We start from the raw sequence: 20,527 nt of genomic DNA on the forward strand, positions 1-20,527 counted from the left end.
AAGTTTGTTTTTGCAGGTTGTTGATATTGTGTTTGTTTCGGTAAGTTGTTGATATGGTGGTGATGTACTTTATCTACTCGTCGACCGACCCATTCAGTATGAGGTTTATAGTACAGTTATACAAATATTGTCTCTTGCTCAGTATGATCAAAAGCATGTGCCAAGATCGGATCCACAACGTGACTAGATGCTCCTGTTTTTTCATTTCTTATAAACAAGTGTTCTGTAAACAGACAATTCGATGCAATCAACACAAGTACTCGTATTTATTATACATATATAAAAGTCGAGGGCACAACAGATGAAAAGGCGAGGACCCTCTCCGAGGTATCACAGTTAAAGGAGAAAAAGGGTCATTGTAGAAACAGGAGCATTATTGAAGAAGGAGAAGAGATAAAATAAGACATGATATGTTTAAAGATGATGGTGGTGGTTGAGTGACTCTGGCCATATCACAGTCAGTCTTGTGTAGGAAGCCCATTCTGGGCCCAGGCAGCATAGCCACCACTGACATCTTTAACTGCCGTGAAACCCTGCAATTTAACGATCCAAATTTAACCGGTGAAAAACTTTTTTGAAAAAAAGGCAGAAGCTTACAACAACAGCTACTTTACAGCATCGAGAAGATCGGTGGTGGCTATGAAAGATCTAGCCCCGCTCTGGCAGCCAACAATGATGTCGTCCGATTTTCCGAAGTGGGAGGAGACTTGCTCGAGGAAGTCGGGGTTCTTTGACATCCCTGCTTGACTCCACCAGCTCAATGAATTACCACCAATATACTACATTACAAAAAGAAACACTAAAACCCAAAAGAATAATTACTTTACCTGATGCTCCTCGCTTCAGGTAAGGAACGTTGATCGCCCCACAGGGATGTCCCTGGCTAAACTCTTCCGGAGTCCTATATTACAAATTTACAAAATCCTCCTCCTAATTAAAATATGTTGTTGATGATGATACATTGAAATGTCAAAAAAAAAAAAAAAAGAGAAAGAGAAAGGTTGGCGTTACCTGACGTCCAGATAGCGATGGCCGGCTAGAAGAAGGTCGTGGGCGACTGTGACCGACACCGATGATGGGACTCTTCTCTCCTCCGCCATTATTATTATTATTTATTCAGTGGGACGAACAGACTTTTTTTTTCTTTATAGAATTTCTCATTTATGCTCTTCTGGTGCTGGGAGAGAGTGGTGGTGAGTTATCTATCATTGGGCCGTGAATTACAAATACATAATAAGCCTTATGGGGCTGAATTAGCCCAATAAAACCATTGCTGTCAGTCAGAAATAGATCCGCCAAGTCAAACCCAAGTAACGGTGTTAGTAGCCTCGTCGCCGTCGGTAGTGCCTTTAATTAAATTTAAAAAGTTTAAAGGTTTGGAATGTAAAATACTTAAATAGTTGAGGGTTCTGAACGCATATTTTCCAATAGTAAAACAATCAAACGTTTTTGTTTTACCGTCGTCACTGGACGACGACGACGACGACGTTTTTACCTTTGTGGGTAGGGAGAGATCCGATCCGATCCCAATATCGGAATCACCCCCCTTAGCGATCTCAAGGTAAGATTTAGCTTCTTCTCTTCTAGCAGACTCTGCTCTCTACTTGGATTTGTTGGTTGATTCAATTCCAAATTGTACGCTTTTTTTACCAGCGCTCTAGAGATCTCTTTCCTCAACATGTCCCAAGACAAGGAGGAACCTGATGTAGTTGCAGAAGAAGAAGAAAAGCAGGACTTGTCTCACATGAATGGATCGCTTGATAACGACGACGACGACGACCAGCTACTCCAAATGATTGCTCAACTGAGATTAGAAAACGACTTTCTCAAATCCCAATTCAAGGAGGAACTAGTGGAAGCGGACGAATCAGCAGCTCAGCTCAAACAACAAGTCGCATCATTGAGCAGAGAGATTGATGTGGAGAAACAAACTCGTGTTGCAGCTGAGCAAGCTCTAGAGCATCTCAGGGAAGCATACTCTGTGGCTGATGCTAAAGCCCAAGAATACTCCCAAGGTCTGTCTGATGTCTGATGTCTGATGTCTGATGTCTGATGTCCTCCTAAATATTTTCTCTTTGCTCGGCAGCCTTACTTTTTTCTCTCAACTTGTGTTTTTTTTTTTTTTTTTTTTTTTTTTTTTGTTTTGGTCCTGCTTAGTTCAACAGAAACTGGACCAGGAAATTAAAGACCGCGACGAGAAATATGCCGAGCTCGATGCCAAACTCGCCAGGCTTCACAAAAGGGCTAAACAGCGTATTCAAGAAATCCAAAAGGTTCTTCATATGTCCTATTTTGTGTGACATAGGACACTACTTAATGCGCTTTCCCTTTTTGTGTGATTTCCCTTTTCTACGGAAAAAGATGATTTATTGTACTATATATCTGACATCTGCTGCATTCCATTTCCTCAATGGTATATATTGCTATCTTCAGGAAAAAGATGATCTCAACGCCCGTTTCCAGCAACTTAATGAAACAGCTGAGCGAGCATCTTCTCAGCACTCATCCATGCAACAAGAGCTCGAACGCACTAGGCAACAGGCCAATGAAGCACTCAAAGCAATGGATGCTGAGAGGCAACAACTTAGGAGTGCCAATAACAAGTACATCACATGACCATACCTTTTTTATTTATATTCTTCTGGTTTATGCTTTTTAATTCGAATTTGTATGATGGAGTGGATGTCATTTTTCCCTCACTTCTCCAGCTCTCTCTCTCAGAATTTGCGTTTGTTTTTATAATTCCCATGCACAGGCTCAGGGATACTATCGAGGAACTACGCGGCTCATTGCAGCCTAAAGAAAATAAGATTGAGACATTGCAACAGTCACTTCTTCATAAGGACCAGGTCTGATCTGTTTCATTTTCTGTAATAATAGTCTGCAATAACTAGAAAAGTACAGAGTTGTAGAGAGAGACAAAAGAAACAGAGAGAGAGGGATGGATGGCCTTGTGTAGTCTGCTTCGTATTCTTACTTGCGTTTTTATACTAGATTCTGGAGGACCTGAAAAAGCAGTTACAAGCTGTGGAAGAAAGAAAGCAAACTACAGTTGCTGAGTTGTCAGCCAAACATCAAAAGGTACTCAGCATCAGCGTAACTGTGTTGCTTCTTATATGCTATGAGACACCATTGTCTTTTTCCTTGTCTGCTAATGATATCCGCGGTTTTCTATTCTCACCTTCTTGACAGAACATAGAGAGTTTGGAAGCACAGGTCATAGATGCTCTATCTGAGAGGGACAAATCAGCCGAAAACATTTCGTTGCTGCAGGTTAGTCTTGTTTCTAAATTCTTCAGTTCTTTTACTTGATGATGTGCTTTGGTTATCAAATGAGAAAGAGAGTAGTTTGAAGTAAGTGATGCATTCTTCACACCAAGTATACACCTCTTCTAGGTACTGCTTGCAGAGAAGGAAGCTAAACTTGCAGAGATGGAGGCAGCGGCAACTGGCGAAGCAGCAAGGCTAAGGGCTGCTGCAGAAACTCTTAAAGGAGAGCTCGCACACCTTAAAGCGGAGAATGTAAGTGGAAATTATAAAAGATGGATTCCCAGGACTCTCTGATGCCAACGATTATTTTTCCTTTGTTATTTGCTGCCCATTCCTATATTCTAATATATTGTTTTGCGTACTAGTCTTCAAATGAGTCCATCGTTAATCAAGCAGATTTACTAGTCTTGATTTCACTGGGGAATGAACATAGCATTGCGTATATGTAACTGTTAACATGATCTAAGGCATCACTCTTTAGCCATCAGACAGCATGGTTGACACATATAAACTCCTCTATTTTCTTTTGCTGTAATTCTTAGAAGCCATGAATTTTTGTTTTTCCTCCAGGAAAAGGAAAAAGAGACTTGGGAAGCTTCATGCGATGCCCTTAAATCTAAACTGGAAACCGCTGAAAGCAACTACTTACAGGCTGAAATCGAAGTGGCTAAAATGAGAAGTAATTTACAGAGTTCATGAAAGTTGAACCTAATCTAGCTATGTTTTACATTTGTCAATGAAATTTATGAAATTCGTTCATATAAATTGTCAGGTCAGCTGGGATCAGAAATGTCCATGCAGACACAGATGCTAAGCACAAAAGATGCGGAACTTCAAAGTGCAAGAGAAGAGGTACATACTACATAGTTTCTTTTGGTTCTTTTAAGAAATATTGTAGCTTAGTTGGGTAAGAACAGATTTTATTAGTCGTCCATACTTAACCACATAACATGAATCATCATGGAATCAAAGTGCCATTTTGAGCTCGAAGGAATATTCTGCTGTAGCTTGTCTTCATTTTAACTATGTTGAATTACTTGTAACTGTTCACAGATCAACCGTCTCCAAAGCGAATTTTCTTCTTACAAGATCCGTGCTCATGCGCTTCTGCAAAAGAAGGATATGGAGCTGGCTGCTGCTAAAGACTCTGAACAGATAAAATCTCTTGAGGAAGCTCTAAAGGTAAGTTATCTAGACTTCTTAGATGGAGCTATTTTAGATGGTTGCCAACTAATTATCTTTTGGGTGGTTTTAGGAAGCTGAAAAAGAAGTATATTTGGTATCTGCAGAGAGGGATAGGGCACAGCAAGATCTTCAGGGTGCTTTGGCTAGCCTTGAGAAAGAACTTGAGGAAAGGTATATTTTCACACTGAAACTCTTTCATGTTTGATTCCGGAGGTTGGCTGCTCATTCTCCTCAATATACCCGAGAAAGCAACTGAGAAATGGTGTCTCAGGGGAATAATTGTGGAGTTCGTCAGACATATATAGGTTGTCTGAGATTTTTTTTATTATATATTTTTCAGAGCTGAAGTACTTAAAGATGCCAGGGAGCAGATCAAAAGTCTTGAATTGAAGCTTGACTCTGCTATTTCTCGCAATCAGGCGGAGAAACAAGCATGGGAAGAAGACCTTCGGGTTTTAGAAGAAACATGGCGACGTAACTGATTCAAATCAAAATTCGATATTTTTCATTAGTTCTTGAAAATTGAAATTCTCTCCCTAAAAGGTCACAGTAATCTACAGGAAGATGTGAAGCTTTAACCGCTCAAAGTGAAGCCTCCTCTGCAGAAGGTCTAGAAAAAGAACTAGAAGATGCCAAACTGCGGAATAAACGACTGAAGGTAAATCACGTTTTGTTATACTCTTAATATGGGCTCTGGTTTTATAAGAAAGATTGCCGGTGCATTTTGTCTAACTGACGTAACTGCAGGAGGAGCATGAATCAGTACGTGAGCTTGCAGATAGACTCATTGAGGAGAAGGATCAAGAGATATCCAGACTTATGGATGAGAATAAAAATCTTCGAAAATCTATTGAAACAAAACGAGAAGTATGTACTTCTTCCTTTTATCCTTAATCGGTCTTTCGCTAGTAACTTTTCGTTTAATTTGCACATGATTTTTTCACTCTTCATGTGGCATCAAGTGGAACGAATCTTCTTCTCAGGTTCACCACTATGGGAACAACAACACAGGTACGATATATTTGTCTAATACCATTGAACAAGGGGCTCATGAATGAATCAGTGGGTTTCCTGTCCTCAACTAACCTATTATCATCTTCGAACGGTGTTCCAGAGTCACAACTGCAGGATGTAACTAACTTGAGTACTTCTGCAGCAGAGCACCAGATTCTGGTAGGACTTTGTAATTATAGCTATCTGCTTGTCTGAGCAAGGAGTGATCTTAAATCCTATAACTTAATTTATTTCAAATGTAATAGCTATGGAACAATCAGTGAGAGCTAATCATTACACATAATATTTAATTTCAGATATTGGCAAGGCAACAAGCTCAGAGAGAAGAAGAGTTAGCACAGACACAGCGCCATATTTTAGCTCTTCAGGTGTATAGAATTGGTTGCATAGATTTTAATCTGTTTGTGCCCATGTTGCACTTATTAACTGTTAATTCTGAATCAGGAGGAAATAGAGGAGCTTGAGCGCGAAAACCGTCTTCGCAGTCAACAGGTATGTAAATACTTGAGAGTTTGGTGGCTTTGCCATTTTCTTATGGTCTTATTTCGAACTTTGGTGGGTATGCTAATTACAGGAAGCTATGCTAAAGAGGGAGTTGAGGGAGATGGAAAGAGAACAGAAGAGAGAAGGTGTAGATATGACATACCTAAAGAATGTGATATTAAAACTGTTGGAAACAGGTAAAAGTCTGGAGATTGAAGGTGGATCCATAAAGTAGATGTTGTAGGGTAATATAACATGTGATGGTTGCAGGTGAAGTGGAAGCTTTATTACCTGTAGTGGGGATGTTGCTTCAGTTTAGTCCAGAGGAGGTTAGATCTTAGACTTGGATCGTCCTGAGTCTTAAAATTGTTGTAATAAACCTAACCGACCATGTGTGATGGAAATGGCAGATCCAGAAGTGTCAGCAAGCCTACCATAGCTCCACAGCAACAACAACGACGACGACAGAGGCGAGTCCAGGTCCGGCGGCAAGTGAGGGTTCAGGTCTATCACTCTTCTCAAGATTCTCGTTTTCCTAGTTGGGTTGGACACTGGAGCGGAGAGCTACCACATTCTTTTGGGCCAAGATACATACGAGTTTTGTTTTAAGTTCTTCGTTTTTGTGTAATGAACGTTGTTAAAGTCGAGATAACACTTTAGTCGATTGAGATGTTAATTGTAAAGAAAGGGAAGACACTAAATTGAGTTGGACCATTAATGGAGTGTACTATTTCATTCTGAAACCGCTGATTATCGGAATAATCAATGAAAAATCAATGCAAAAAAACTTAAAAACTTGAAAAAATATAAATGTCGTCGACTTGATTTTTTTTGGTCAACCCGTATAGTACGGAATCAATTTTGAACGGGTCTCACTCTCGCTTTCACTGCCCCAAGGCCTCAGTTTCTGATGTCATTTAAAATCCACAGGAAGGTGATTGATACTAGTTACTGAAACCATCCATGGAGGGTAGGCACAAATTACACTCTGGCTTGCGTTTATGGGAATTCCCTGATCAGTACGTCATCGAGCCAACCGATGGTTCAGCAGCATCATGTCTGGACATTAGTCGTCTTGACGGCTCCATGAAGCTCATTGGTGCGTTTTCTGTTTGCCCTTTTTTATTTGGAATAATTTGCTTTCTCTCACACACACAAATCGATCCTCTTTTAATTTCTTTGTGTCAGATCAAGTAGCAGAATGCAACTCTTTGCGTGTCCCCAAAATCCGTTCCATATTCGGTGTGGTTGGGATGCTGAAGCTCCTGGCAGGTTTTGATCCTATCGATCCATCGACCATTTATTTATTTATTTATTTGTCTTGGTTGAATGTCTTCATCTTCATTTGAAACCAACACCAAAAATTCATTTGATTTCAGGATCCTACTTGGTAGTTGTTACAGAGAGCGAATCTGTTGGCTCGTTTCTGGGCCATCCTATATTCAAAATCAACTCGCTCAAGGTTCTTCCCTGTGATCATTCACTTAAGAACTCGTCTGAAGAACAGGTTACTCCTTGTGGTTCCATCTTCCTTCCTTCCTCCTCTCTTGTATATCTTTGACTATGAGCAGCAAATAAAGCAACAATGGAAGCCGCTGAACACGCTCAAATCAAAATCATTCTACCGCTTTTAATTTGCAGAAAAAGATGGAGACTGACTTAACTAGGCTGCTAAGTGTCGCAGAAAGCACAACTGGTCTCTACTTCTCATATGAAATTAACTTGACTCTTAGGTACGCTAACGCTCTGGAGGAAACAAGACAAAAAAAACACTACATCTACATGTTTTGCTAATCATATATGTATGTGTCTTTAGTTTGATGAGTCTTTGTTTCAGTGCACAGCGCTTGCATGATTTGGGTGATGAGTCTAAGTCGCTTCCTCTGTGGAGACAGGTGTCTTATACAATTTACAAAAAAAAAACACTTGTTTTCACAGTCGTCTGTCCTTTTGTGGATGGACTGAAATTTTACCCTTTTGAATCTTCTTCACGGCAGGCTGAGCCTCGATTTCTTTGGAACAATTATATGTTAGAACTTCTTATCGATAATAAGGTTGGTGAACTCTTGTTTCGGTTCACTTCTCTGTTTTTCTGTAACTACAAAAAAATACATATATCAATCACCTTAATTTGGTTGTTTTAATTTTGTAGCTTGATCAGTTCTTGCTTCCAGTAATTCAAGGGAATATCCTTTTTACTATATATATGCAACTCAGTTGTTTCACCCTCTCTCTCTCTCTCTCCACTGACTGTAATGGTGGATCATGATTTTAGACAATATCCTTAACTCTGAATCACGTTTTCATAGTTTTCAAACAGCCATTGGAAGAGATATCGTTGACATTACTCTGATTGCTAGGAGGTGCACTAGGAGAAATGGTATGCATTTCTTTCTCCCTAGTTTTGACTTCATACGATATGCCTTGTGATTGTGTTTCTGGACATTTGCAAGGTACACGCATGTGGCGACGAGGAGCTGACTCCGATGGTTATGTTGCTAATTTTGTGGAGACTGAGCAAATTGTACGCATGAACGGATACACATCATCATTTGTTCAGGTGATAGTACTGTTACATCTTTGCATGCCCCTTTGGTCATTTTATTGTTGGTTCAGGTAATATATTGTTTATATGTTTGCTGGCCTAACAAATCTTTGGTCATTTTATTGATCCATTCCATTCACTCACATACTTTTGGTTTTTCTTTGGGTCAGATGATTTTACATAAGTTTGTGTGAGTTACCATTTGTTTGAGACATTTTGCAGGTTAGAGGATCCATGCCTTTTATGTGGGAGCAAATTGTTGATCTGACCTACAAGCCCAAGTTTGAGATTGCCCAACCTGAAGAAGCTGTGAGTGTTATGATTTGTAACTAACCATTTCCCCTTAATAGTAGTATTTAAGTTACCGATCCATTACAGGCGAGGATAGCTGAGCGTCACTTTTTGGACCTAAGGAAAAAATATGGATCAGTTTTGGCGGTTGATCTTGTCAATAAGGTGACCTCATTAATTTTGGATATATGAGTCTCGACAGCTCCTGTTTACTGTTCTTGTCCCTTAATTGTGTATCAATTTATATCTAGTCCGATCAGTAAGTATTAAGTGAAATTCAGAGATGTATGTAGTTCACTTTAAAAAAAAAAAAAAAAAAAAAAAAAAAAAAACTGAATTGCTTCTTCTGTAATCAGCATGGAGGTGAGGGGCGCTTAAGCGAGAAGTTTGCAGGTTGTATGCAGCACATTACTGGTGATGATGTAAGGTAGCTATGCGTTCTTCTAACATCGATCCTTGCTACTAAAGGATATTATTATCAACGTCTGACTCACTCAAGTTTACGCCTGGTCCTCTAGATACCTGCACTTTGATTTCCATCACATCTGTGGACATATTCACTTTGAGCGCTTAGCAATTCTGTATGACCAGATTGAGGGTTTCCTCGAGAAAAACGGGTACTAGTTTACTTGCACGTACGTACGTACTTTTCCTGGCATCTAATCTTGAATTATATAACTTACAACACGTTGAATTACAACAGGTACTTTTTGTTGAATGAAAAGGGTGAGAAAATGAAGGAGCAGCTTGGTATTGTGCGAACAAACTGCATAGATTGCTTAGACCGTACAAATGTCACCCAGGCTAGTATTCCTTTAGACTATTATTAGTATTCAAATTCTTACACTCTCCTTGCCTTTGCTCGGTGCTCATCCTCCTGCCAAAATACAGAGCATGATAGGCCGAAAGATGTTGGAACTTCAACTCAAAAGGATTGGTGTCTTCGGCGCTGAAGAAGCTATCAGCTCACATCTAAATTTTGACGAATGCTATAAGATATGTCGGTACCCTACTTTATTCTCCTTTCTAGGAGATGTGGTTTTGCACTAGTAAATGAATTTCTTAGATATGCAATTCTCAATTATATCTGGTGCTTATGTTGCCTTCAGTGTGGGCTAATCACGGTGATGACATTAGCATTCAGTACTCGGGCACGCCTGCACTTAAAGGAGATTTCGTCAGGTATGTTGTTCTTGCACTTAAGTACATAGAATGATGTTTCCACATGCCTTCCTCAAACTTGTTTAATTGTAGGTATGGTAAAAGGACTGTCCAAGGAGTCCTTAAAGATGGCTGGAATGCCCTCGCACGCTACTACCTGAACAATTTTGCTGATGGAACTAAGCAGGTTATAAGTGGCTCTAACTACCTGTTTGCGAGTGCTTGATACCTCAACCTCTACTGACTGTTTATCATCTTCTTGGTTTCATACAAAGGATGCGATTGATCTTGTGCAAGGACACTATATAGTTGCTGTGAGCCGAGACATGACTCCTGTGCCTCGAAAGGGAGGTCTTGAGGCTATAGCCGTAAGTAATCATCTGCTAATATTTTACAACTATGCAAGGCAAATTACTTTGGATATATAAATGGTCTAATATCAAAATACCTCTCCTTTCTCAGAGCTTTCCAGTGGCATTGACGGTGGTTCTGATCAGTTTCTGGTTTGCAACAATGTCTGTAAAACAAGGTAAGCTGGATCCCTGAAATTGGTGTAAAACTGATGCGGGCACCCAAAGGCTGACAAAGATATTGTGTGTGTTTGGATGCAGTTGGGAGTGGTTATAAGCACCTATTTTTCTCATTGGTCTGGGCGGGCATCAGTGTAGCTGTTGCGGCACTAGTGAGGGCCAATGGCCGGATCTTCTGCAACCGGCCTCGCCTGCACAAGCCCAGATCTTGAAGCCATAGCTTGCCTTTGAACTTTGTGCAAATGGAGCCCACTGTTTCCTTTCGTTACACTTTCAATATTCTAACAGCTATTTTCAGTTTATTAATGCAAAATGGGGATTTCTCGTAATGTGAGATCAAATTGAATATAATCATGTCACGAAAATTGTTACGGGCCTCGATAGATTTCTAATCTGATAGGCGTATATATGAGTCGAAGAACGTTATACAATCTCATTCACCCATCATATTAGCTCCCTAAACCTTTTGCTCGAATCAATTCAAGCTACATATTTATTCGAATAATGTCATTAATTTTCTTTTAAAATAATTTTAAAAAGAGTGAAGAAAGAAAACAGTAACTGGAAACGAATCAGGATCCCAGGGCAGAAACTGAACTCAGACAGGTCGTAGTCGTAGATTCCTATTATTCCACTGATAAATAAACATTTTGGTAACAAAATTTAAGTCCAAAGGATATATAATAATACATAGTGAAGGCCAGCGTTATTGCCTAGACCTGGACTCAGCCCTTCGAGCCTCTTCACGCGTAGTTGGAAACAACTCCACATACCTTGACCCAATGGACATTTTGTCCTTAGCCATTGCCCGCCTTGCGTCCTCCACGGTCTCAAACTCTACAAATGCCTCTCCCGTGGCCTTCCCATCAGGTCGAGACACAACATGTACCCGTCCTTCAATAACCTTGTAGCCGCTGAAAAAATCAATGATTTGAGGCTTGTTCACGGAATAAGGGAGGCCTCTCATCTTTAGAACCTCAGTGTACTCAAGCTTCTCTTTCTCAGTAAACCTCTTAGCTCTGGATGGGGCGGTGGGAGGAGGTGGGCTAACACGGACCTCGTACTCATAGGCTCCCTCCTCAGCAGCCACAGCGTTGTAGTAATCCTGCTTATAGCAGCGGAAAACTTCCACGTATCTCCTGCCCATATTGTGCCTGTCCCTCTGTAGAGCAATCTCAACTTGCATCGGCCCGGCAAAGACGACAAAGGCCTCCCCAGAGAATTTACCGTACTTGCTGACGAGGAAAACATCGACGATGTCGAGGCCGGCAAAGAACTTGAAGATGTCAATGTCAGAGCAGTTGAAAGGAAGGCCCCTGAGGCGAACAACTGGGAAACCGGGGGGGCCATAACCAAAAGGAGGGAAGCTGGAAGCACCTCCGCTGCCAACTGCCAAGTAGGGATTTGATTGCATCATTCTTTGTCTCTTTGATCCAACCTCGTAACCCCCGCTCCCAAACATGGCCCTTCAATTATGAAACAAAAGAAACCCGGAAAAAGATCCCCCAACTCAACCAGTTAATATATAGCCCAACCCTTTAGACTTTCCCAGTGTTATCTCTTTTTTTTTTTTAATCTCCATGGGGGCTAAGAAGAAATAAATCTGTTCTTTAAACGAGCCTAATGGAACAAAAGCAAAACAGACTAAATTCGGTACTGTTCCATCCTATAATAACACCAGATACTGTTCCTTCCAACCCTCTAAATTCGAAATCGAACAAAAGATTTTCCAATACAAAGTCGATTAACGATTAGATAATACCCCCCCCCCCCCCCCCCCCCCCCCCCCCCAATCACTACTAGTATTCAACAGGAGACTAAATCGAGTAGAACAAACGAGAAAGATGGCGATCCAATGCAAGAATACGTACCCTCCTCTAGATCCGTACATGACCTCCTCTGCTGTGTGCTGCTTGCTCCGACGCACGCCTAATTAAAGGTCTTCTTCTTCTTCTTCTTCCTTGACGGTTTTGTTTCGCCGAAAATGAGAAAATTCAATCACAAAAGGGGGAAAATATATCATAAATAAATAAAAATAGCCCTAAATAAATAAACTGGGTTACCCCCGGAACTTCTTTACTCAAAAAAGTCTAAAAAGCCCATTATAACGGCTCAATATTCTAGCGAGGCCCATACATATTGCAAAAGAAAAGCCCAACTTTAGGCAATCGTAGCAGCGGTTGCAATTTGCAAAGGAGGAGGGGGTTTCTATGTTCTTCGGTTCTTCCACTATTACTGAGATCAATCCTCCGAATCAGCAGCTCTGACGTCTCTCACTAAGCACAAAAAAAAATTAAAAAGGAATGGTTGGATTTGGATACTCTTCTGCTTGACCACCACATCAAAAATGGCAGGCACCGGCCCCGGGAAATGCCTTCTTGTCACCGGCCCTCCGGTGAGCTTCTCTTTCTCTTCTACCCTCTTTGATAAGAATTCACTTATCTTATCTCTCTGTTATGTATGAACACTATACTTAGTAGTACTCTAGGGTTGTTTTAGAGAATCGCTCACCCCACCATATGACAAGATTCAATGAATGATCCAAGAGAGCTAGAGTCCCTAAAATCCGATATCGCACCATCTGTTAACCATACCTCTATATTTTTAGGTATACAAAATTCGATATGGTTGGATTTCAATATTTTTTGCAATGAAGGGAGTCGGAAAAACCACATTGATCATGAGAGTGTTGGATATGATGAGGATGAGGATGGGGATGGGGATGGGGATGAGGGGGCTTTCCAACCCCAACCTAAAGATCCAGGGTTTCTACACTCGTAAGCTTTTCTTACTCTTTCTTAGCACCAATTATCATGCAACTCTTCTTCTTCTATTTTCTTTGTGATATTCATTGAACTTGAGACTCCCAGAAGAGATGAGGGAACGCCGAGGAGGACAAAGGGTTGGTTTTCAAGTGGTCACCTTGGATGGCCGCACAAGTTTGCTTGCTTCTTCTACTGTTTCTAGGTCCCTCCTCCTCCTCCTTCTGCCTTTTACTCTCTAGGTTCATCTCACAATTGAATTAGCCTAGTTCTCTCACTCTTGGCAGTCAAGAATCCATGACATCATGGCCTAGCGTTGGCAAGTATAAAGTGGACATTGCATCCTTTGAGTCTATAGCATTGCCTGAGCTTCAGGTTCTGTCCTTGACTTGTATAATTAATAATAATTTGGATATATAGGACACTAACTAATCTGCTTTAGCATTTTTTTTCAAGGTCAAAGAGGACACCCATCTTTTCATCATTGATGAAGTTGGCAAGATGGAGATGTTTAGTCCATCCTTCTTTCCCGCTGTCCTCAAGGTTTTGGAATCCAACATTCCTCTTCTTGCTTCCATTCCTAGCCCAAAATCTGGTCGAGATCTTCCTGGAGGTAATTAATTCTCTCATCTTTCTTTCTTCTTGGAATCAAACATAATTAGGAATCATATGCGTTTCATTCTCTTATTTTTCTATGCATCACTTTTTATAAGAGTGAGATAGACGTTTGAATGTTGTTTACCCCAAGGGCGGACATTATTCAGAGTGGGAATAGCTAGCTAGCTATCTATTTCGAAAACCTACCTGATGGCAGGCTAGGCTGCATTGTGTTCTTTACATTATATATTCTTCTTTGTTGTCAGCAGTGGCGAGGTTGAAGAACCAACCGGGAGTGACAATAATCAATCTGAGCGAGAGTAACAGAGATTCAATGAAAAGACATATCTTTGACGTTTTGTCTGGATGGCTGCACAATGGCAATCAGTAGAGTAGAGGGGTTTTGCAGCGTTGTCTCTCTTCTCTTTTTCTATCAATCAACCTTATTATACTGTACTCCATTACTGAAGTTAATAATAATATAAATGGACTACTGTTTAATAAAACTTGAAAAATTAAAGAAATCTAACGCTATTTATATAATCCTAAAAATTGTGTAGAGAGAGTAACACTAACAAATATATTTGACCAAAAAGAAAAACTCATTCATACAAAAGAGAGAAGTGAAAGAAATCGTTTTGATTTCTTGAGGCAAGAAGGAACGACACGCACTTTCGACCATGTAAGAGTGGAAATCCCAACCGAAGGCGGGCGACGAAGAAGAAAATCCTACTCTTCTGTCCAGCGGAAATTAAAAGGCGTTGCGTTGCCCTTGCGATAATTTATCTACATATCTCTCCCTCTGTCTCTATTTTTTGCTTTATATCTTTTCCTTAAATTAATAAGATTTTACATGTGTCTTTGACTTTGTATATAAAATGGCAACCGCATAAACGTCCCTGCCTGCGAGTTTCAGAATTTCAACCAAAACCCTAATTTTGGCCTTCTTCTTCGCAGGGCGCATTCAAGGTAAACAACTCTTCAAAGTCTAAACCTTACTCCATCGGGCTTTCTAGAAATGTGTCTTTGCTCTCTATTTCCCACACTTTAGATAGATGACGCCTTCTCTTTGTTCGTTCCAAGTCGTCTTCTCTCGTAGACAATTCGATTTTTTTTCCTTGTCAAATATACATTCTGACCTCCTGGTAAAGAGATCTAATTTGTAGACATTTTTGTGTGTTCTAGGTTAGAGAGGTTTGGTCAGCTTTTGTATGTGTACTTTGTTATGGAAGGCGTCAATATGCTGCTACCCCAAAAGCCTCTGACAAAAGATGTTGATGATAACAATGGTGTTCCACATCCTTCCACCAATGTTGATTACCATCTTAACATTCTTTTAGCTTCGCATTTGAGTAACCCAGATCTGACACCCCAGGAGATTGCTGAGGCCTCTAGATCCACTGCTGCTGCTGCTGCTATAGCTGCAAAGGCCGCCCGTGCTACCGCTTATGAGAAAGCTGCTGCTGCTGCAAAAGCCGTTGCTGCCGCTAAGACTGCTTTAGATTTGATTGCCTCCTTTCCCAACCAGGGTCAGGGACTTGTCCAAGACGGTAGGGACAACATGAAGAAGCATGTTGCTGCTGACTTGTCCTACTCAAAGGATGATGACGAATTACCCTCCTCCTTGCAACTAGGAGACGACACTCATGGCATAATTCCAAATTCCTCTTTGAGCGAGGCTCCCATAGGCTCAAGAGAGGCGCCGAATACAGAGCAAGCCATTTCCAAGAGGATGGATTTCGATGGCCCTGGCATGGAGTTAGATACCGGATCAGCAGCGGGTGGAGAAGGGATTCAGGTGACCAGAAAGAGGGGGCGGCCAAAGTCCAAATGATTTTTGCTTCTGTAATTGTTTTTGGAGTCTATTTGCTGCAAATAGCCGCAAATGCTGCTTGTATATCATCATCAAGTCCCTAGAATGTGTGTGAGATTTGGAGAGGCTAATGAAATTATGAAAAGAAAACTCACATAGTATGTTTTATTTGGGGGTCGAGTGGCCCTGCTAGTTCCACATCTCACAGCTGTGGAGCTCTTTCGTCCATCAAATCCGATTTGCCTTGCTTTTTCTATATGGTCAAACCACTACTCTCACTCACTTGATTGCTAAGCATATCTTTTTATTATTGGTTTTCATGGGTCTTTCATACAAATATGGTAAAAAGACTCAACAAGTGAGGAGAGTAACAGAATAACAAGAAAGAATGCTGCATTTTGTTTTTTCTCAAGGTATGGTGGTAACAACAACAATGCTTCTCTTTTTAGACAGGACAAAAAATAAACAAAAGAAGAAAAAATTCAGGCCTTGGATGTCAGGATCTCGTGTACGGCAGTCCAAGTCCCAGTAATGGCTATAATAACACCAGTGAGGAAAACAAGAACGTCAATCACTATTCTTGTGATGCTCAGCTCGTTTTTGAAAGCCTGCAAGTGGAAAAGCGACGGCAAGACAAAGCCCAGCACCACGCAGACGCTGCTCCCAACCAGAGATAAGAAGTCTGCAAAATTAGGGACGAGCAGGGCGACGAGTGTGACCACGAGCACAGTGGCCCAGCGCACCCAGACGGAGTACTGGGAGCTGCAGAGGCGACGTTCCACGACCTCATAAACAGGGTGCATCATGAGGGGAAACGTGAAGAAGAGGTTGATTGCTAGGCCCAGCTGCACCAGAGTGCTCACCACTCCTGCCCCCAGGTTCGTGGTGATGATGTCTCTCGTATCCTCTCCGTAAGCCATGTAGCCTAGCAGCCCGAACGCACCGTACATGAGCGAGATTAAGCCCATGGCTAGCCCCAGGGCTCTACCGAACTTGTCTTTGTATTTGGCCTCCAACTCAAGTGGCAAAACCTGTTGTTCACACACACATCATTCCAACCACAAGTTGTGTTTACAATAATAATAGTAGAAGAGGAGGAATTGGTTGGTTGGTTGGTTGGTTGGTTGGTATTATTATATCTGAGAGTGCTTACCATTCCGATCCCTTCAAAAGCGTAAACAGCAACTCCGAAGCCGTAGAAGAAAACAGAGAAGCCACCAAAGACTCTCAAGGGAGGTCTTCGTTCGAGGAAGATGAAAACATCCTGGACCATAACCACGATGGTGGCGGCAACGTCGACGATATCGGCGAATATACTCAAAGGGGCGAGATGGGTGAGAGATGGGATGGAATTGAGACCAAGCTGAAAGGGGAAGCAACCCCAGAGGTAGATGGAAGCAGGATCGAGGCCTAGGATAAGGTCGGTGCCGCGGCTGAGGAGATTGGCCATCGTGGTGGCGACGAAGATGAGGTAACTGACGCAGAAGCCAGATTGGGAGAGGACAAGCATAACATCGACGAGGAGACGGCCGGCGGGGCCGCAGACGGATTCGCCGAGATCTCCGAAAGAAGTGATGCTGGAGAAGCCGGAGATGGACTCGAGTTTGCGGCGGGTGTGGACGAGGAGCATCATACAGAAGAAGGTGAGGGAGGAGACGAAGAGGAGTGTGAGGAGTCCCAACAGCCATCCGGTCTTCTTGAAGGTGTAAGGAAGTCCGAGCACGCCTGCGCCGACGATGGCGATGAAGACATTGGCGAAGGTTTTAGGCTGCGAGGACAATGTTCGAGGCCCCAAGAGAGGAGTGTCTTCCGTCGGCGCCAGCGATTGAGAGGAAGATCCCGAAGGCAGGGATAACGAGGACGATCCAGCTTCCTGATCGTACCTCATGCCGCCGACGAGATCTGTTTCGATTTTGAGAGTGGTGAACCGAGCGAGAGAGAGTCACAGTCACGTTAATGGGAGTCGATCGATTTCTCAAATATTTTGATACTTATTAGGTCAGTTGGTGTTGTGTTGTTGAGAGATTGTGTCGTCAAATTATTGATTACAATATCTCTCTCTCTCTCTATCTTTCTTTCTTCCTTTTAAAATGAAAAAAAAAAAAAAAAAACATTAAGAGAAAGATACCAACGCCGCTCTCTCATTGGCTCTGTTTTGGGGTTTATCGATTTAAGAAACATTTTGCTTACGCAATAAACACCTCTGAAATTGTTGACTCCCCTGGGGTCCCCTAGTGTATCAACCGCCACATGTTTATTTTGGCTTAACCATATTCCTTTTTTTAAAGTCGAACTTATTACGGATTTATGATGATGAGCTGTTGCATTCGAATAGTAACTATGTAATTATTTATTGAAAAACGCCCACAAACATTAATTAAAAAAACAAAAGGGTAGGAAAGGAGAAGAGGACATCTGTGTAGAAGTTTCAGAAATGATTGAAAGAGCTTTGAACCAATCGAAGCAAAGCAACGTGGAAGATGCAGCGCACGTCTCTCTCCCTCCTCGGGTTTCTGTGGCCAACTTGAACACGCCTCTCCTCGAGTTCTATTTGGGCTCTCTCTTTCGGGCTTTGAACACCTCATTCCCTTTTTTTTCTAGCCCACGAAACGCTCCGCTCATTTACATATGTGGAAATTGTTGTCTTTCTGTTTTATTTTGGCAACATGTGAGAATGAATCAAATACTACTACTACATACGATGATGAGAAGAGTATTAAACAAAACAAAACAAAACAAAAAGGTTTTATACACCCCATACAATATGAAAGAAGACCAACAACAAACCCCTTTTCTCTTTTCAAATCAGATTCAGGAGAGGATGGAGAGGAAGATGGTTGACCAGACGGTCAGTGCTAAGGATGCAACCAGGTAGGTCCACAAGAAGATGACCGAGCACTCATCTTGAGCCACGTCGAACAGCTGTGTCATTGTGCCTGCAATCCATAAAATTATTATTATTAGGTTTTCCGTAGCTAGCGAACAACAATGAAGGGGGATGTCTCGAGTAATTTACTGATATTCATGGCCGGCGGCAGTGTGAACTGAAGCATGAGAACGTATCGGAAGAGAGGGTCCGGAGGAAGATAGCCTAGATTTCCTGCTAATTGGACCACCCCGACTCCCACCACGGGAAGGATGAGATAGCGCACACAGATCACTCCCACAATCACTGATGTCTTCACGGCTGAGGAACGCAGTCCCTGAATCAGGTTTCCCCCCAGTATGAGTGTGATGCAAGGAATTGTCCCGTCCCTGCCAAGTCAACTAGCTAGTATTAGGCTCAAGTCGTTATATATGTAATATTCCATATCTATAAAGATGCATCAGTCGTCCATATATACCCAAGTAGCTTTACTGAGTCTTGGATGACTCGCAGCGGGGCATTTTCCCCGATTATAAGATTCCTTAGCCAATTGGTTGCTCCGAAGACGAAGCCAAGAATCTGAATGGAACATATAATTCATCAGAGCAGTGGATGGTTGATTAGAAACGAAATCATGTTATATTCTTTCTATGTTTTACTTACGGCACCAATTGTGGGTGGTGCGAAGAGTTCCTCAAGAATCTGATGGAGCAAGTCCTTGATGTATGTCCTCGTAGACACCTTTTGTTTGCCTTGGATTTCAAGGTCTTGGTTTTGGTGCGGCTTGAGGAGAAGAGTATTGGGATCAGAGTCGATGTCCTTGTTGGGAGACTTAACCATCCCAGCGGCTGCAAGAGCTTTAAACTGCGTAGCAGAACTTCTCACTAGTTGGTAACTGTACGTCCATATGTAGAAACCCCCGAGCTGCCCTTGACAAAAAATCATTAATCACGATCATCAATTCAAAATTAACAAGTCTCTGACAAGAGAATATATTTAGTTTGACTTACGGCCATAGAGAAAGATGCGTAGGAGAGTCCAATGGATCTGCAGACACTCCGATTCCCAAAAGGACTGCCTTCCTCGTCACAGATGGCAGGGACCAGAATAAGCATAAGGTTTCCCATATTGCCTACACGTACATACGGGAGTACACACACACATATATATATATATATATATATATATATATCATATGAGTTATATATATGTACTTAGAGTTCAGGGATCTCCTTGATTAAATTTTTGAGGTTTTAAATGTTACCTGAGGCACATGTAGCAATTATGAGGCCATGAAGTTGAGGTTTGGGGTTCAGCAGCTTGACCATCAACCATCCAAGAATGCCTCCCACTAGAAAGGTGATTCCAACATTTATGGGCATAAACCACCTGCAAAACTGATTTTGGTCAAATCAAAGCCACACGTTTTCCCATAGCGGTAAGTGAAGACTGGTACGTATAATGCAGTGCGTACCATGAAATAATGTCCTGCAATGTGACAGTCTGGGCAAGGTTGGCAAACATGATGCAGGGGGTGAATACCACGAACACGAGCTGCAAAGGAAAATGTTTACTAGTGATGTGATATATGAATGCATTGGTGATAAGAAAAGAACAAAAACAGAGATGTAGGTGAGGTTACCTTGTTCACGGATCTTCGGGTGTCAGCAGAGAGAAGAGAGCAGTAATCGGTTGCCAAGAAAGCGCCAAGGACGCTAATAAGAAGAACTTGAACGATTGGCATTGAAGCCACCTCCAACAACTCTAAGAAGCCCATCCCTAATCTCTCTCTTTTTTTTTTTTTTTTTTTTTTTTTTTTTTTTTTCTGGTTTCTTGCAGAAGAAGAGAAGCAGTCAAGGTAACGATATGGAGATGAAAGTTTTGATATTCTGGCTGTTTGTGTAGATAGAGAGAATTTATATATATATATATATATATATATATATATATATAAATATGTGGATGAGTGGCATACAATGAAGTGTAATAAGAAGAAGAGTCCAACTTTTC

The 20,527-nt window shown here is 41.5% G+C and overlaps 8 protein-coding genes across 27 annotated transcripts; 4 read left to right on the plus strand and 4 right to left on the minus strand.

Moving 5' to 3' along the window:
* Window positions 1–180: 180 nt before the first annotated feature.
* LOC104727437 (thiosulfate sulfurtransferase 16, chloroplastic) lies at window positions 181–1,153 on the minus strand. 2 transcript variants are annotated; one of them, XM_010446546.3, is made up of 4 exons: window positions 1,012–1,153; window positions 828–901; window positions 615–739; window positions 181–533 (listed from the first exon to the last, which is right to left on the minus strand). In XM_010446546.3, exons 1-4 carry the CDS (start codon window positions 1,098–1,100, stop codon window positions 459–461), a joined length of 363 nt encoding a protein of 120 aa, XP_010444848.1. In that variant the 5' UTR covers window positions 1,101–1,153; the 3' UTR covers window positions 181–458. The 2 variants fall into 2 exon arrangements, with proteins under 2 accessions (XP_010444848.1, XP_010444847.1); XM_010446545.3 differs by having other exon boundaries at window positions 610–739.
* A 180-nt stretch (window positions 1,154–1,333) lies between these two features.
* LOC104727438 (protein GRIP) lies at window positions 1,334–6,695 on the plus strand. 4 transcript variants are annotated; one of them, XM_087471230.1, is made up of 22 exons: window positions 1,334–1,561; window positions 1,654–2,015; window positions 2,158–2,273; window positions 2,434–2,603; window positions 2,756–2,849; window positions 2,995–3,081; window positions 3,193–3,273; window positions 3,397–3,522; window positions 3,841–3,949; window positions 4,043–4,122; window positions 4,324–4,452; window positions 4,526–4,626; window positions 4,796–4,929; window positions 5,016–5,113; window positions 5,203–5,322; window positions 5,439–5,466; window positions 5,570–5,628; window positions 5,766–5,837; window positions 5,914–5,961; window positions 6,044–6,149; window positions 6,223–6,281; window positions 6,363–6,695. In XM_087471230.1, exons 2-22 carry the CDS (start codon window positions 1,679–1,681, stop codon window positions 6,489–6,491), a joined length of 2,283 nt encoding a protein of 760 aa, XP_087327356.1. In that variant the 5' UTR covers window positions 1,334–1,561; window positions 1,654–1,678; the 3' UTR covers window positions 6,492–6,695. The 4 variants fall into 4 exon arrangements, 2 of the variants coding, with proteins under 2 accessions (XP_087327356.1, XP_010444849.1); XM_010446547.3 differs by having other exon boundaries at window positions 1,433–1,561; window positions 5,418–5,466; XR_015570621.1 differs by lacking the exon at window positions 1,334–1,561 and having other exon boundaries at window positions 1,679–2,015; window positions 4,560–4,626; window positions 5,418–5,466.
* A 75-nt stretch (window positions 6,696–6,770) lies between these two features.
* Window positions 6,771–10,808, plus strand: LOC104729116 (phosphoinositide phosphatase SAC6). Of its 3 annotated transcripts, none has more exons than XR_015570622.1 (20): window positions 6,771–7,051; window positions 7,141–7,224; window positions 7,332–7,459; window positions 7,594–7,685; window positions 7,790–7,847; window positions 7,950–8,006; window positions 8,105–8,138; window positions 8,252–8,332; window positions 8,406–8,512; window positions 8,720–8,806; window positions 8,876–8,953; window positions 9,145–9,210; window positions 9,307–9,405; window positions 9,492–9,591; window positions 9,680–9,788; window positions 9,898–9,970; window positions 10,043–10,136; window positions 10,225–10,317; window positions 10,412–10,478; window positions 10,561–10,808. XR_015570622.1 is itself a non-coding variant. In XM_087471231.1 (20 exons), exons 1-20 carry the CDS (start codon window positions 6,916–6,918, stop codon window positions 10,689–10,691), a joined length of 1,779 nt encoding a protein of 592 aa, XP_087327357.1. In that variant the 5' UTR covers window positions 6,771–6,915; the 3' UTR covers window positions 10,692–10,808. The 3 variants fall into 3 exon arrangements, 2 of the variants coding, with proteins under 2 accessions (XP_087327357.1, XP_087327358.1); XM_087471231.1 differs by having other exon boundaries at window positions 9,145–9,215; XM_087471232.1 differs by lacking the exon at window positions 8,105–8,138 and having other exon boundaries at window positions 7,950–8,010; window positions 8,228–8,332; window positions 9,145–9,215.
* A 281-nt stretch (window positions 10,809–11,089) lies between these two features.
* LOC104727440 (uncharacterized) lies at window positions 11,090–12,497 on the minus strand. 2 transcript variants are annotated; one of them, XM_087471239.1, is made up of 2 exons: window positions 12,351–12,497; window positions 11,090–11,868 (listed from the first exon to the last, which is right to left on the minus strand). In XM_087471239.1, the coding sequence occupies exon 2, from the start codon at window positions 11,663–11,665 to the stop codon at window positions 11,186–11,188; it is 480 nt and encodes a 159-aa protein (XP_087327365.1). In that variant the 5' UTR covers window positions 11,666–11,868; window positions 12,351–12,497; the 3' UTR covers window positions 11,090–11,185. The 2 variants fall into 2 exon arrangements, with proteins under 2 accessions (XP_087327365.1, XP_087327364.1); XM_087471238.1 differs by having other exon boundaries at window positions 11,090–11,945.
* A 146-nt stretch (window positions 12,498–12,643) lies between these two features.
* LOC104727441 (uncharacterized) lies at window positions 12,644–14,344 on the plus strand. 13 transcript variants are annotated; one of them, XM_010446551.3, is made up of 6 exons: window positions 12,644–12,874; window positions 13,088–13,256; window positions 13,350–13,446; window positions 13,529–13,616; window positions 13,698–13,854; window positions 14,108–14,344. In XM_010446551.3, the coding sequence occupies exons 1-6, from the start codon at window positions 12,827–12,829 to the stop codon at window positions 14,227–14,229; spliced, it is 681 nt and encodes a 226-aa protein (XP_010444853.1). In that variant the 5' UTR covers window positions 12,644–12,826; the 3' UTR covers window positions 14,230–14,344. The 13 variants fall into 13 exon arrangements, with proteins under 13 accessions (XP_010444853.1, XP_087327370.1, XP_087327371.1 ...); XM_087471244.1 differs by having other exon boundaries at window positions 12,646–12,874; window positions 13,511–13,616; window positions 13,684–13,854; window positions 14,105–14,344; XM_087471245.1 differs by having other exon boundaries at window positions 12,646–12,874; window positions 13,511–13,616; window positions 13,684–13,854.
* Window positions 14,345–14,405: 61 nt separating this feature from the next.
* On the plus strand, window positions 14,406–15,801 carry LOC104727445 (uncharacterized). The gene is made up of 2 exons (XM_010446557.3): window positions 14,406–14,807; window positions 15,024–15,801. Exon 2 carries the CDS (start codon window positions 15,064–15,066, stop codon window positions 15,670–15,672), a length of 609 nt encoding a protein of 202 aa, XP_010444859.1. The 5' UTR covers window positions 14,406–14,807; window positions 15,024–15,063; the 3' UTR covers window positions 15,673–15,801.
* Window positions 15,802–15,938: 137 nt separating this feature from the next.
* On the minus strand, window positions 15,939–17,942 carry LOC104727443 (amino acid transporter AVT3A). Its single transcript, XM_087471234.1, has 2 exons — window positions 16,805–17,942; window positions 15,939–16,682 (listed from the first exon to the last, which is right to left on the minus strand). The coding sequence occupies exons 1-2, from the start codon at window positions 17,537–17,539 to the stop codon at window positions 16,134–16,136; spliced, it is 1,284 nt and encodes a 427-aa protein (XP_087327360.1). The 5' UTR covers window positions 17,540–17,942; the 3' UTR covers window positions 15,939–16,133.
* Window positions 17,943–17,970: 28 nt separating this feature from the next.
* On the minus strand, window positions 17,971–20,410 carry LOC104727446 (protein PIN-LIKES 7). The gene is made up of 8 exons (XM_087471235.1): window positions 20,160–20,410; window positions 19,992–20,071; window positions 19,782–19,906; window positions 19,528–19,649; window positions 19,181–19,441; window positions 18,996–19,096; window positions 18,668–18,906; window positions 17,971–18,587 (listed from the first exon to the last, which is right to left on the minus strand). Exons 1-8 carry the CDS (start codon window positions 20,292–20,294, stop codon window positions 18,463–18,465), a joined length of 1,188 nt encoding a protein of 395 aa, XP_087327361.1. The 5' UTR covers window positions 20,295–20,410; the 3' UTR covers window positions 17,971–18,462.
* Window positions 20,411–20,527: the final 117 nt, after the last annotated feature.

This window comes from Camelina sativa, chromosome 11, assembly GCF_030686135.1.
Source record: "Camelina sativa cultivar CO46 ecotype springtype chromosome 11, ASM3068613v1".
In the NCBI taxonomy this organism is placed as follows: Eukaryota; Viridiplantae; Streptophyta; class Magnoliopsida; order Brassicales; family Brassicaceae; genus Camelina; species Camelina sativa.

What these genes read in the sequence shown, in the direction of transcription:
- LOC104727443 (XM_087471234.1), bottom strand. Translation starts at nt 17,539, where the DNA reads ATGAGGTACGATCAGGAAGCTGGATCGTCCTCGTTATCCCTGCCTTCG. An exon ending in CTTTTGAAGGGATCGGAATG is followed by an intron (nt 16,683 to 16,804) that starts GTAAGCACTCTC and finishes TGTGAACAACAG; the next exon opens with GTTTTGCCACTTGAGTTGGA.
- LOC104727438 (XM_010446547.3), top strand. Translation starts at nt 1,679, where the DNA reads ATGTCCCAAGACAAGGAGGAACCTGATGTAGTTGCAGAAGAAGAAGAA. An exon ending in GTATTCAAGAAATCCAAAAG is followed by an intron (nt 2,274 to 2,433) that starts GTTCTTCATATG and finishes TGCTATCTTCAG; the next exon opens with GAAAAAGATGATCTCAACGC. An exon ending in CTTAGGAGTGCCAATAACAA is followed by an intron (nt 2,604 to 2,755) that starts GTACATCACATG and finishes TCCCATGCACAG; the next exon opens with GCTCAGGGATACTATCGAGG.
- LOC104727437 (XM_010446545.3), bottom strand. Translation starts at nt 1,100, where the DNA reads ATGGCGGAGGAGAGAAGAGTCCCATCATCGGTGTCGGTCACAGTCGCC. An exon ending in CATCGCTATCTGGACGTCAG is followed by an intron (nt 902 to 1,011) that starts GTAACGCCAACC and finishes TTTGTAATATAG; the next exon opens with GACTCCGGAAGAGTTTAGCC. An exon ending in CCTGAAGCGAGGAGCATCAG is followed by an intron (nt 740 to 827) that starts GTAAAGTAATTA and finishes GGAGTCAAGCAG; the next exon opens with GGATGTCAAAGAACCCCGAC.
- LOC104727440 (XM_087471238.1), bottom strand. Translation starts at nt 12,370, where the DNA reads ATGTACGGATCTAGAGGAGG. An exon ending in ATGTACGGATCTAGAGGAGG is followed by an intron (nt 11,946 to 12,350) that starts GTACGTATTCTT and finishes TCATAATTGAAG; the next exon opens with GGCCATGTTTGGGAGCGGGG.
- LOC104727441 (XM_087471240.1), top strand. Translation starts at nt 12,827, where the DNA reads ATGGCAGGCACCGGCCCCGGGAAATGCCTTCTTGTCACCGGCCCTCCG. An exon ending in TTCTTGTCACCGGCCCTCCG is followed by an intron (nt 12,875 to 13,087) that starts GTGAGCTTCTCT and finishes CTATATTTTTAG; the next exon opens with GTATACAAAATTCGATATGG. An exon ending in GCTTCTTCTACTGTTTCTAG is followed by an intron (nt 13,447 to 13,510) that starts GTCCCTCCTCCT and finishes GAATTAGCCTAG; the next exon opens with TTCTCTCACTCTTGGCAGTC.
- LOC104729116 (XM_087471231.1), top strand. Translation starts at nt 6,916, where the DNA reads ATGGAGGGTAGGCACAAATTACACTCTGGCTTGCGTTTATGGGAATTC. An exon ending in CGGCTCCATGAAGCTCATTG is followed by an intron (nt 7,052 to 7,140) that starts GTGCGTTTTCTG and finishes TCTTTGTGTCAG; the next exon opens with ATCAAGTAGCAGAATGCAAC. An exon ending in CGCTTCCTCTGTGGAGACAG is followed by an intron (nt 7,848 to 7,949) that starts GTGTCTTATACA and finishes TCTTCACGGCAG; the next exon opens with GCTGAGCCTCGATTTCTTTG.
- LOC104727445 (XM_010446557.3), top strand. Translation starts at nt 15,064, where the DNA reads ATGGAAGGCGTCAATATGCTGCTACCCCAAAAGCCTCTGACAAAAGAT.
- LOC104727446 (XM_087471235.1), bottom strand. Translation starts at nt 20,294, where the DNA reads ATGGGCTTCTTAGAGTTGTTGGAGGTGGCTTCAATGCCAATCGTTCAA. An exon ending in AATTGCTACATGTGCCTCAG is followed by an intron (nt 19,650 to 19,781) that starts GTAACATTTAAA and finishes ATGTACGTGTAG; the next exon opens with GCAATATGGGAAACCTTATG. An exon ending in ACGCATCTTTCTCTATGGCC is followed by an intron (nt 19,442 to 19,527) that starts GTAAGTCAAACT and finishes TGTCAAGGGCAG; the next exon opens with CTCGGGGGTTTCTACATATG.